This window comes from Erinaceus europaeus, chromosome 1, assembly GCF_950295315.1.
Source record: "Erinaceus europaeus chromosome 1, mEriEur2.1, whole genome shotgun sequence".
NCBI classification, from domain to species: Eukaryota; Metazoa; Chordata; class Mammalia; order Eulipotyphla; family Erinaceidae; genus Erinaceus; species Erinaceus europaeus.
This window is the reverse complement of record NC_080162.1, coordinates 140,707,853-140,721,643: the sequence shown is the minus strand read 5'-3', so window position 1 is coordinate 140,721,643 and position 13,791 is coordinate 140,707,853. Positions and strand designations below refer to the sequence as shown.

Here is a 13,791-nt window from a genome sequence, read left to right as displayed (position 1 = left end):
GGAATAGGACTAGAAAGCTGGATTAGGACAGAGTCCTCCCAAATATGAAACTATATAAATAACTAACTGTTAACCCCATTGAGTTGACCTAAAGCTATTAAATATTTATTCATATTTAAGACAGGAGACTGTGTAACTTCTTAGTCCCTGTCAACAAACATGTTTCTTATCCAAGGACTGGAACATATCAGCAATGTATGTTAACTTTTTTCCCTCTTAACCTTAATTTGCAGTACTATAAAATTTGGGGACTATAGTTTCATACTTCTGTAAGACTCACTGAACCCACTACTAAAGTTCCAGTGTGGTTGCACCAGAAAGATCCAGAGTTATTAATCATAGAGACTGATACAGATGCCCCTAAGTTGCACTGGGAAGCCTATGTGTGTGAACTGAAGTCTGTCTGACCTACTATCTATCTGAAAGCATATCTGTGTTAGGATGGACACTCCTCACACCCCCAGGAACTTTTATGGCTACTTCTGGGTCCAAAATGTAGCTCTACCAGTGGGGAAATACTGGATACTGCCTGTGAGCTTAGCCCTTTAGACAGAGGTAGAAAAACAAAGAAAGGAAAAAGGGTCTCCATACTTTCAGAATCCCATTATGTGTAGGAAGGGTCACATTAGCTTTTTCTCATCTGTGTACTCCTATGAGGGTCTGAGGAGCATTGAGCGAGAGTTTGTAAGGACAATCCTGTAATATCAAAGTCAGAACAGAAATAACTGCTGTCCTCATCAGTTAAAGAAGAATAATGCCAAAAATAAAACATAGAAGGGTTCAAATAAGGCAAGAGGTGGGCTGGGGAGATAGCATAATGGTTATACAAAAAGACTTTCATACCAGAGGCTCTGAGGTCCCGGGTTCAACCTACTGTACTACCATCAGCCAGAGTTGAGCAGGGGTCAGGTAAAATAAAGTAAGTAAGTAAGGTAAGCAAGTAAGTAAATAAATAAGTAAGTGCCCAGGATGTTGGGTCAGTGGTAGAGTGTAGAAGTTGCCTGTGTGAGGTTCTGAATTCTATCCCTGGTGCTGCATATTCCAGAGTGTCATTCTGGATGGATCTCTAGTGCACACACACACACACACACACACACACACACACAGAGCGAGAGAGAGAGAGAATAAATAAATATTAATCTAAAAAATAGATAAATCTAAATATACAAAATGAAGGGGCCAGGCGGTGGTGCACCTGGTTAAGCACATACATTACAATGCACTAGAACTCATATTCAAGTCCCTGGCCCCCACCTGCAGGGGGATAGCTTCACGACTGGTGAATCAGGGATGCGGGTATCTCTCTGTCTCTATCTCCCCCTTCCCTCTCAATTTCTGACTATCTCTATCCAATAAATAAAGTTTATTTAAAAAGATAAATAAATCAATGGGATAGAATGAAAACCTTAGGACTACACCAATATGTATATTGTCAGTTGATTTTCTTTTTTCTTTTTTATTATTTTATTTTTTCAGCAGAGCACTATTCAGCTCTGGTTGATGGTGGTGTGGGGATTGAACCTGGGACTTTGGAGCCTCAGGCATGAGTGTCTCTTTGCATAAACATGTGTTATTTACCCCCACACTTAGTAAATTGATTTTTCCCAAAGGTAAAAAGGCAGGGGGCTAGCCAATGGTGCACCTGGTTAAGCACACACATTACAATGCTCAAGGATCCAGGTTCAAGCCCCAGGTCCCCACCTATAGGGGAAAAGCTTCACGAGTGGCTTCAGCAGGGCTTCAAGGTGTCTCTCTGTCTCCCCCTCTATCTTCCCCTTCCCTTCTCAATTTTTCTCTGCCTCTGTTCAATAATAAATAAAGATTAATATATATTAAGTGAAGATAAGAGCTCTCACCTAGACAGCACTTGCCATGTGCAAGAACCTGTGTCCAGAACTCACCCTGCATGGTCCCTTCTTCCCAACAAGACCATGAATTAGGCTCTACATTCGTTTACAGTTCAGTGTATGAGGCCTAGGATGCAAAGATTACTGTGCTCTCCATGAGAAAGCAGTTGGGGTCAGAAAATGATACAGATATGTTAGAGGGGGAAATGCCAAAGAGCAAACAAATTCTAAATCCTTGGATCAATTATTCCCCAATGCAGGTGGAGTCAGACCTGTCCCTTGCTCCCAAATGGGCCATGCAACAGGGGCTCCACTCACACGTGTGGACAAAGCCCCCCCCCTCCAGTGGCCCTGGGCTGCTGAAGCTCTCTCCCATCAGCTCCTGGGCTGCTGGCTTTCTCAGGAAACATCTTAATTGTAAATGAAAGACCTCCTTGTCTTCCCTGCTCATTCCCCCCACCCCCATTTACTATAATCAAGAAGTCATGTTTTCCATTTGGAGTATGACTATTAAAGCTCTGTTGACTGAAGACTAGCAGAAAGCGAGCTGAGTCTCGTTTCCATATTAATTTTATGGGAACCAGATTGAGAGGTTGGTCTGACTTCTTAGCATTTCTTTAACATCTATATCTTCTCTGACAAAAGCAGCAATCATCAAGAGAGCCACCAAAATGACACTGGTAGCATAAATTGCCATGGTTCTGTTCTGATTTCTTTCTTTTTCTAATCTTTTCTTTTCTTTACTGGGGGGATTAATGGTTTACAGTCAACAGTAAAATACAGTAGTTTGTACATGTATAACAGTTCTCAATTTTCTACATAACAATCTAAGCTCCTAGGTCCCCTCCTCTATCATCATGTCACAGGACATGAACCCTCCCGACCCACCCCAGAGTCTTTTACTTTGGCATCTCCCTCCTTCCTTCCTTCCTTCCTTCCTTCCTTCCTTCCTTCCTTCCTTCCCTCCTTCTTCTCTTTCTCTTCCTTCTTTTCTTCCTCCACCACCTCCTCCTCTTCCTCCTCATCCTCTTTATTTTTTTCTTGTCAACACAGTTTTTTCTGAGGCTCTTTGCCTGCATGACTCTACTACTCTTGATAGATTTTGCTGTTGTTGTTAGGTAAAAGGTGAGAGACAGAGAGAGAGAGAGAGGTAAAAAGAGCAGAGAAGAGACTTCAACATTGCCCCACCTCTTGTGAAGCTTCCCTTGTGCACATACCCCCAGGTGGGGGTCATCAGGTTGAGTCCAGGTCCCCGCGCGTGGTAACACATATGCCCTACCAGATATGCCACCACTCAGGCCCTATTCTGTCATTTTTTTAAATGTCTCCATTTACGTTACCCTAGTTAGATTTTCCTCTTTAGACTGCTCACAATAGAATGTGATTCACAGTGTCTGGTTAGAGGACAAATTGGCTATTCATTACAAATTACCAAGTAGTGCTAGTGCAGTATTGTGAGAAAGTATAAGGAAATAAACGACGTAAGTGAGCAACCACTTTGTCCTGGGTTTTCACTGGGAGCAGTGCTGTAAGACATTACCAAGGCATTGAGTTATTCTGGAAGCATTGGGAGAAAAAAAAATGCTGTATCTTTCTAGAATCAACCCAAGAGAGCTGACCTCTCTTCTCATGAGAATTATTTGCTTTAAGGATTATTGAAGGGAGACTTAAAAAGATGTATTGTCTTTTAATTAGAGACAGTCAACTTAAGAGGGAAGGGGGAGATAAAGAGGGAGAGAGGCAGAGAGACACCTGCAGCCCTGCTTCACCACTCCCAAAGCTTTCCCCCTGCAGGTGGGGACTGCTCGAACCCATGTCCTTGTGCATTGTAGCATGGAGGGATACTTTATAGTGTTGAGCTTTCCATTGTAATTTTAATCCCTACATTAATGTTTTTGAAAACATATATAATTTCTTTCTTTTGAAGAATGTTCTGATACTTTTTTAAACTTCCCAAATCAAGATGAAACTCTTAAAATGTTTAAAAAAATTCTTATGAGAGAGAGAGAGAGAATAAGAATATTAGGTCTAGTATATGTTACCAGAGATTAAACCTGGGATACCATGCAGGAAGTTCCTGTGCTTGACCACTAAGTTTTCTCCCAGGGATATCAAAACCAATCAATCAATCAGTCAGTTGATCAGCCAGTCAATCTCTTGTCATCTCTAGGGCTTCAGTGTTCCTGGCTGACTTTTTTTCAGAGAGAGAGAGAGAGAGAGAGAGAGAAATAGAGAGTCCATTTTTATTTTATTTTTTTAATTTTTTAAATTTATTTTAAAAAGGAGACATAAACAAAACCATAGGATAAGAGGGGTACAGTGCCACATAATTCCCACCACCAGATCTCTGTATCCCATCCCCTCCCCTGATAGCTTTCCTATTCTTTATCCCTTTGGGAGTATGGACCCAAGGTCATTGTGGGATGCAGAAGGTGGAAGGTCTGGCTTCTGTAATTGCTTCCCTGCTGAACATGGACATTGACTGGTTGATCCATACTCCCAGCCTGCCTTTCTCTTTCCCTAGTAGGGTGGGGCTCTGGGGAAGCGGAGCTCTAGGATACATTGGTGGGGTTGTCTGTCCAGGGAAGGCTGGTTGGCATCATGAGAGTCCTTTTTTCTAAGGTCTTGCCTTCACTTCCTTTCTAAGTCCCCCCTACAGCCATTACTACTTCCAAGTCAAGTATTTTTCCTTTTTTCCCTTTTTTTTTCTCAAATAAGAAAAACAGTGCCTAGCTTCCCCTGGTATTTTCCAGATTTACTTCCCTTTCTGTGATGGTATAACAACAAGATTCCTGGTGACAAACGTTTGAAGTCCTGGTGGATTTGGAGTCTTCTGGTTTACTTCTGGTATCATTTACCCCTCTAGGAGTATGGACCAAAATTCTTTATGGGGTGCAGAAGGTGGAAAGTCTGGCTTCTCTAATTGCTTCTCTGCTGGACATGGATGTTGGCAGGTGAGTTCATACCCTCAGCCTGTTTCTATCTTTCTCTAGTGGAGTAGGGCTCTGATAGGTGAGGTTCCATGACACATTGGTGAGGCCCTCTGCCTAAGAACATCAGGATGACATCACAGTAGCATCTGCAACTTGATGGCTGAAAGGCAGAAAGATAGAAAGCAGGACAAGTTGTTTAATAAATAGGAAGTCAAATGTAGGAATAGAATAGATGAAACTAGGGACCTTAAGTTGGAAGGAAGCTAAGAAGTCTATGTTATGTATGTTCCTAGGACTTATGTCTTGGTAATTTTTGCTTGAGCTTGATAACTAACATGAGTCACCCCTTCTTTTTATTTGTGTTTTAACATTCACATGTTTTATTTTTGCTGTTGTCAAAGCATGTGCAACTTTATTGCTTTGGGTCAATTTTGTCAGATAGAGACTGATAGAGGTGGGGGAAGACACCACAATACCAAAGCTTTCCCTGGTGCCATGGCACATCTGGTGTAGTATATAGGACCTTGAACCTGGTAAGATACAGGCCTTACCAGATGAGCTCTCTCCTGGCCCAAATATACCCTTTCTTATAGCTAGGTAGTATTCCACTGAGCAGATCACAACTTTTTTATCCACTCATCTGTTGTTGGACACTTGTGGAGCTTTAAGGGCCAGAAGATAACTTACCTCATAGGGCATCTCCTAATCTCCTAGAACAGACCTGTGGCCTTTCCACTACCCTTCTCTAGTTTATTTTTGAGGGAACTACTTTATTATTTTTTTTTATTTACTAATGAGAAAGACAGAGGGAGAAAGAAAGAAAGAACCAGACATCACCCTGGTACATGTGCTACTGGGGATTGAATGCATGCTTGAGTGTCCAGTGTTTTATCCACTGTGCCACCTCCTGGACCACAATGAACTACATATACAGGAATATTTGTCAGATCACTCCTGCTTGTACTCAATGGTAGTGCATTTTATGTTTTATATGCTATTGGATATAATTTAAAAAATTGATCTCTCTCTCTCTCTCTCTCTCTCTCTCTCTCATTTATTGGCTAGAGATAGCCAGAAATCAAGAGAGGGTGGAGAGAGAGAGAGAGAGAGACAGACAGACCTGCAACACTGCTTCACCATTTGCAAAGCTTTTCTCCTGTAGGGGAGCTCCAGCATGTGTCCTTGCCCATTGTAGTATGTGCACTCAACCAGGTGCACCACCACCTGGCCCCTTGGGTATGATTTTATAGGTTATGTTTGAGATCTGAGAATAGTAAAAAAAATTTCCCTTGTAAATTACTGGGAATTGCTTCTTCACTTTCTATTATTTTGGCTGGGGAAAGGTTTCACTGTTTTCAGACAGCAGGGGTCATCTCAATATAGCTTACTTTATAAGCCTGTTTTTAAGCAGTATGCATTGCAGTCTGTACACCAAGGTACTATGCACACCATATCATGTGGATATCTTTTCTACTACCGGGATTTTGCAGCCTTAGGTATTCTGTGTGTATTCAATGAATGAAACCTGTGTCTATGCTGGCTGAACCTACTCATTCAATATACATTCTTCCAAACCACTGTGCCCCTAGCTCTCTCTTTATGGGTGGTTTTCTAAATGTTTACCACATGTTCTGGTTTCTTTGGGAGATGTAAATCCTTTGACCCACCCAAGTTTGAGCTTTAAGCCCGAATCCACACAGAGCTGAGTATGTGTCAGGGAAAGACTGACAACTGAGTGGTGAATTCTGTGATATGAGGCCCTGTTCTCTCCCGTGGGTTTGGACAGACACCAGTCCTGCCTGGCAGTTCATCCAGATCAGGCAAACAGTTCCTGGTGGTCTTCCATATTTTTTCTTCAATTTTAAATTTTAAAATTACTTATTAAACAGTGTTTTACAAGTTTCTAAAATTTCAGGAGTATAAATATGAGTCAAATTCACATTCTTTTGTTTTCTTGAGAGCAAAGTATAGAGGGTCATAGAATTCCAGACTGGGAAAGGCTGTGAGTGTGAAGAGCCCATCTCAAACCACTTGCAGTCCTGAGCCTTAGTGCCTACTGCCCCTATCAGCAAAGGCAAACAAGGGTTTCTGACCATTTCTTAGTGACAATACTTTGTCCTCAAGTCCATGGCTTTTGAAATAAGTGACCAGAAAGCTTGGGGACAAAGGAAGGAGAGCATGAAGGAAGCAGGATGGATGAATGGGCCTAGGGCTTGGGGAGGCAAGGCGGGGAAGATGAAGACCCAGGAGCCTGCAGCAATAAGGCCTGGGGAGAGGAGACCAAGAGGCTCCTACCCTCCCACCCCTTTGCCTAGGGTGCATTCCAGCATGTGGAGCAGGGTGGGAGGGGAGGGGATTTGGGCGGAGTGGATGGCCAGGGAGCAGCAGGGGTGTGGGGAGGTGGGGAGGGGTGGGCCTGGGAGGCGGAGAAGAAGGGCGCTGGAGCCAGGCTGCAGGCTGCTGGGACGGGATGCCGCCTCCTCCTCCTCCCGGAGCCGGAGCAGGGCTGCGCGGCCGGGGCTAAGCAGGCGCCCTGGGCCCGCGGGAGGATGGGCTGCGGCGGGAGCCGGGCCGACGCCATCGAGCCCCGCTACTACGAGAGCTGGACCCGCGAGACCGAGTCCACCTGGCTCACCTACACCGACTCGGAGGGCCCGCCCAGCGTCGGCCCGGACTGCGGCCCCGAGGCGGGCGGGCTGCAGGCGGGTGAGTGGCTGGCGGTGTAGACCCGGAGCAGGGAAGGGCTGCAGGTGGGTGAGTGGGCGGCGGTGTAGACCCCGGGGCCCAGGGTGGGCTGCAGGCGGGTGAGTGGGCAGCGGTGTAGACCCTGGACCAGCTTGCAGGAGGGTGAGTGGGTGGCAGTGTAGACCCCGGGCTGGCCTATAGATGGGTTGAGTGGACGGCGGTGTAGACGCTGGGTCCCCAGAGCCAGGCTGCATGAGGGTGGATGGGTGGCTGTGTAGAACCCGGCCTGAGGCAGGTGGGGGGGGGGGGGCTGCAGGCGGGTGAGTGGGGCGGCGGTGTAGAGCGCTGGGGCTGAGCCTGGCTGCTGGAGAGAGAAGATGAGAGCCTGGGGAAGGGCTTCATGGTCCTCTGGGAGAATGTGGTGTTGGTGTGGATGGTGTGGGTGAGATCGGGTCTGTCTCCGCGCATACAGACTGAAGAACAAGCCCAGGGAGTAGAATCCACAGGGACTCTTAGCAAGGCTGATCCTGGGAACCCAACACTCGCCTCTGCCACTGTCGGCTCGCTGGCCAGGTACTGGTGGGGAAGAGGATGGCACACCTGCTCCGCAGGCCTCCATGCCTTCAACCCGCCTTTGCCTGGCCTGGCCTCTTTCTTCATGGGGATCCCAGCATACCCAGGTGGGTCATTTCACACCCCTTAGCTAGGTGGCCCCACTCTCCCAGCTTCACAGACCTGCTCATGACCCAGATTCCAGAGTAGACACTTTCCTCTTTCCCAGCTCTAGGGACCTCAAAAGCAAGAATCCCAGTTCAGGATGACTTGAATGCCTGCCTGACCACCCCCACCACTAGTTCTGCAGGTCAGCTTATTCTTTAAGCATTGGTTACACTGTACAGACGTTTTTCTTTTTTTAATTTTTTCATTATCTTTATTGGATAAACCATCATAAATTAAGAGGGGGGGAATAGAGAGAGGGAGAGAGAGAGAAAGAAAGACACCTATATGACTGCTTCACCACTTGTGAAGCTTTCCCTTTGAAGGTGAGCACCAGGGGGTTGAACCTGGGTCCTTGTGTATTGTAATATGTGCACTTAGACAGGTGTGCCACTGCCTGGCCCCTTTACTACCCCCTATCTTTCTAAGAGAACTGTCAGTGAAAACTGTGTAGGGCATATCAACTTTTCTTGTTTCTATCTTTCCTGACTGAAAGTAGCAATCATAATGATTATTTTGAGTTGCTGATGCTTTCAGCAACTTTGCAAAGGATGTGTTGGTTGAATTCAGTGTCAGAATGAAAATAAGACATACACTTTTGGAAAAAAAGGATCCCGTACTGTGTTCATTGTGACTGCATTGCCCATGGAGGTGTGGTACTTCTCAGTGGAAAGGTCAGAGCTATGCTACCAGAAAATAAGGTTAAAAAGATCAGTGAATAAGAACAACATGCACCTGCATGTTGACGGTCGCCATCGTAACTGTAAGTATGGAGGCTGTCTGTAGGTGAGTACAGCATACGGGTGGTGTGGGAGTTACTGGATGGCTTGAGTATGTCCATATTTCCCTTTTTCTTTCTTTATTCTTTAAATAGTATTTTTATTTATTTATTATTGGATAGAGATGGTCATAAATTGAGAGGGGAGGGGGCAGATAGAGAGGGAGATAGCGAGACACCTGCAGCCTTGATTCACCACTCATGAATCTTTCTCCTTGCAGGTAGGAACCAGGGGATTTGAACCTGGGTCCTTGAGCACTAGAAGGTGTGTTCTTAGCCAAGTGTGCCACCACCTGGCCCCCTATTTACTTATTTTTTGCTAGTGATTTAATAATGATTAACAAGATTGTAAGATAACAGGGGTACAATTCCATAGAATGCTCACCACCAGAGTTACCTGTCCCATCCCATTCATTGGAAGCTTCTCTATTTTTTTAAAAATATTTATTTATTCCCTTTTGTTGCCTTTGTTGTTTTATTGTTGTAGTTATTGATGTCATTGTTGTTGGATAAGACAGAGAGAAATGGAGAGAGGAGGGGGAGACAGAGGGGGAGAGAAAGATAGATACCTGCAGACCTGCTTCACTGCTTGTGAAGTGACTCCCCTGCAGGTGGGGAGCCGGGGGCTTGAACCAGAATCCTTATGCCAGTCGTTGTGCTTTGTGCCACATAAGCTTAACCCACTGTGCTACCGCCTGACTCCCAGCTTCTCTATTTTATAAGGAGTGCAGAAGGTAGGTCTGGCTTCTGTAACTGCATCTGGGATGGACATAGACATTGGCAGGTAAATCCATACCTCCCAACTTGTTTCTGTCTGTCTCTAGTGGGGTAGGATTCTGGGGAGCTGGGGTTTCAGGACACATAGGTGAGGTTGTCTGCTCAAAGAAGTCAGGATGGCATCATGGTAGTGTCTGCAACTTGGTGGCTGAAAGGTAGTAAGATATAAAGCTGGACAAATTGCTTAATAATCAAGAACCGAAAGGTAAGAATAGAGAATATGGAACTAAGGATCTTTAGGTGGGAAGGGGCTACTTAGGTATATTTCTAGGGACACATGACTTTAGTAATTTTGCTTGAGCCTGATAGCTAACATGCAAGTGGATAAAAGTATTGTCTGGGAAGATGGTGTCAGAATTGAGAATTGAACCAGAAAGCTGGATCAGGACAGAAAGTGACTCCCAAAAATGAGGAAAGTATACCATTAACTCAAAACCCCATCAATCTTACCTAGAGCCCATATATATTCATTTTTAGCACAGGAACTGTGTGACCTCTGCATCCCTGTCAGCCTGAACTCAAATTCCATGGTCACAGCTAGGAACAGTCTAGGCTACATTCTTTGCTCATTCATTTATTACTGTGAATCCTGAGTCACACACTGTTATGCATCATAAGACTTGATGTCTGCAATACAGGGCCTAGGACAAGCATACTCAGATGTAGAACCCTAGCAGACATGGGGCAGCCCAACAAGGCAGGTGGTCCTGAAGACCTGTGTTGTTCACAGGAAAGATGCAGCTGTCACCTCAAAATTGACAGGACTCACTGATAGAACAGTCCATTTCAGTTTCCTAGAAAGTCTATCAGCCTCCAGGGAGAGTACATTTTCCAAAGATCCCATGGAAGAAGGATGGAGTGTGTTGGCATTCTCTGGAACCTTTGGGAAACTAACTTGATTCCTGTGAATTTCCAGGGTGGGAACTGGATATCTTCCATCAGAGTGGGTCATTCCAAAAAGATACAAGTCTGAATATCGTCCAATTGGGGAGATTAGCTGGGTTTTGCTTTCTTTTCTTCCTCCCTACTCCCTCGGCCTGACATTTCCCTCTCTCAAACAAAAACTCTTTGCATGACTTCAGCCTGGGTGTCTGGAGGCACGTAGCAGTCCACTGTAGCCATATTGTGATATGAATAGGAAGGCAGAATGCCCCCTTTCCCTGTTCATACCAGTTCCTTTTCTAACAAATGGAAAAACTGGATTTAGGAGAAGCTGCATTATAAAATCAGTAAGAATGGCTTCATTGCTAGAATTCTAGAGCTGAAAAATGTTTCTGAAGTATGTCCATTTAAGATGACAGAATTCAGTTCTGTGTTTGGAGAGTCCCTCAAATTTTAGTTTTTACCATCAAGCCCCTTGTTCCCACCTCTGAGACTGTTCTCTGGCATTGTGTCACTACCTTTCTGTGACACTGTCTTTACAGCCTCTTTGCTCCTTCTTTTTTCTTTTAATTTTTAAAATTTTGGATAGAGACAGAGAGAAATTAAGAGGGAAGGGGATAAAAGGGAGGGAAGCAAGAGACAGAAGACAGAGAGAACTGAACTGAACTCTGTCATCTTGAATAATAGAGATATAATTCTATATAGTTCCTACCACCAGAGTTCTGTGTCCCCATCCACTCCACTGGCAACTGCAGTAGTTCTCCCAAGGTCACAGCTATGGGTTTATTTTATACCTCTCTCTCTGTTTGTGTGTGCTCCCTTACACACACACACACACACACACACACACACACACACACACACACACACACACACACACACACCTCCCAACCCCATTTATGGTCCTGCCTTCACTCCCTTTCTAAGTCACCCTTACACCTATTACTATTTCCAGGTGTCTTTTCTTTTTCCTTCCTCTCTCTCTGATAAGAGAATCAGTGCTTGGCTTCCTCTGGTGTTTTCCAGATTCACTTCCCTTTCTGTTATGGTATAAAAACAAGATTCCTGGTAACAAACACTTTGCATCCTGGTGGAATTGGGGTTCAGAGCCCTCTGGTTTACTTCCAGTATCATTTAACCCTCTGGGAGTTTGGACCAATTTTTTTATGGGGTGCAGAAGGTGGAAGGTCTGGCTTCTGTAATTGCTTCTCCATTGCACATAGGTGTTGACAGGTGGATCCATACCCCCCAGCCAATTTCTCTCTTTCCCTAGTGGGGTAGCGCCCTGTAGAGGTAAGGCTTTGGGACACATTGGTGAGGTTGTCTGCCCAAGGAAATCAGGATGGAGTCATGGTAACATCTGCAACTGAGGCTATGGTGCTTCTATTGTAGTTTGATGAGGTTTGCAAAGTTCAGTAGTTGTCAATATTTATTGGTTTGGTGGAGAATCTGTTCTGTTCACTGTTGCTCCATGGCCATACCTTCCAGAAGTTCCTCCCTACTTTGCTTCTGACTGTCCCAACTTCAGGACCTTTGAGGGTTGGGAGTGGACTCATTCATTGGTGTATCTTCTGTGAGTAGCCCATGTGAAGCACATGTATGATTCATGATTTGGATTTTAATGGAATTTTTCTGAGTGAAAAAGCACTCTGCCTAAGCCTACCTTTAATTTCTATCAGCTATGTATTTATTTATTTGCCATTTTTTCCATTTTACTGGACAGGACAGAGAGAAATTGAGAGAGATGGGGAAGATAGGGAAGGAGAGAAAGACAGAGACACCTGCAGACCTGCTTCACCACTCATGAAGCTTTCCCCTCTGCAGGTGGGGAGTCAGCTCTTTATCATACCACTTCTCTGCCTTTTTTTCTTTGATGTCCTTGCTGTTGGGTTTGCCCACTTGAATCAGTTTAATCTAGATGCTAGAACTTCATCTTTAAAAGGCCCCTTCCTTTAGTTGCCTGGAGATAGCTTATCCAGTAGAGCACATATTTTTACCATGTGTGAGGACCAAGGTTTAACCCTTGGCCACTGCGTGGAAGCAAACCCAGTGGGGAAGTTTCATGAATACTGGAACCCTGCCCCTCTCTTCCTCCTCTCTCTTCTTCCCTCCCTTGGCTCTCTACTGAAAAATAAATAAAAACCTCTGGGAGTGAAGGTATTGTGCTGGTGCAGAACCTCACTGATGACTCTGGTGGTAAAAATAAATAAGTAAATAAAAGCCCCCCCCCCCGTCACACACACACACACACTGAACTCCAGAGCAGTAGTAGCTTGTGCAACTGAAGAGTCCATTGCTATTTATTTATTTATTTATTTAGTTAGTTTACCAGAGCACTGCTTTATCATAAGCTTATGGTGGTGCTGGGGACTGAATTTGGGACCTTTGGTGTCTCAGGAATGAAAGGGTTTTTTTTTTTTTTTTGCATATTATGCTATCTTCCCAGCCCGGAGTCCATAGCTTCTTCAGTCACCCTCCCACAGTCTGCATTCCTGTCTACTGAAAACCCCACTGAAACATATCTGCTTGTAAACTGGATTTCACTTTCTTGGTTCAAAATAGATTTAGCACACACACTTTTCTGCCACTTTCACAAAAAGAAAAGTTTCTTACCTATTCTCATTCCAAAAAAAAAAAAAAAGAGGGCAGGGGGAATCTTAAATCTCTGATTCCTATTTTGGTAGGTCATGCCACCTGCAAGTAGACTTCAATTATTGTTGTTAAAGTTGTAAAAGACATGCCATTTCAAACACGAATTCAGATCTGTACTGTCTTAGCCGTTTGGGGAGTGCGTTGTCCAGCGGTGGCCACTTGGGCAGCTTCACTTCTAGGATTTGTAGGTTGCGATCTCTGCACGAATCTCTGAGTATTCTAGCTCATCTGCCTTCAGACCCGAGCTGAGGATCTCGGCCAGGAGGCCCAGTTTCGGCAGGGAGCCCGTGGTCTCCGGGTGGTCCGGGATCTGTCCAGACTTCATAGCACTAGGGCAGGGCGGGCAGGCCAGCCGTGCAGAAGGCGCGGCTGAGGTGCCCCAGGTTGGCGGCCAGGATAGGCTGCCATGTCTGCTGCCCTGCTCCCAGCAGCCGCCCCAGGGTGGCGGCCAGGATAGGCTGCCATGTCTGCTGCCCTGCTCCCAGCGGCCGAGCAGCGTGGAGGGAGCCCGCGCCCAATG

General features: G+C 45.1%; 1 protein-coding gene across 3 annotated transcripts in view; it reads left to right on the top strand.

The window, feature by feature from the left end:
* The first annotated feature begins 7,178 nt into the window (after positions 1 to 7,178).
* BAALC (BAALC binder of MAP3K1 and KLF4) overlaps positions 7,179 to 13,791 on the top strand; it is a 103,411-nt gene continuing 96,798 nt past the window's right edge. Inside the window, exon 1 of one of the 3 annotated variants that reach the window (XM_060196305.1) lies at positions 7,179 to 7,530. In XM_060196305.1, the coding sequence (XP_060052288.1) occupies positions 7,330 to 7,506 (177 nt within the window). In that variant the 5' untranslated portion in view covers positions 7,179 to 7,329 and the 3' untranslated portion in view covers positions 7,507 to 7,530. The remainder of the gene's footprint in view (positions 7,531 to 13,791) is intronic. The other 2 variants (XM_016186316.2, XM_007518864.3) reach the window with 2 other exon arrangements.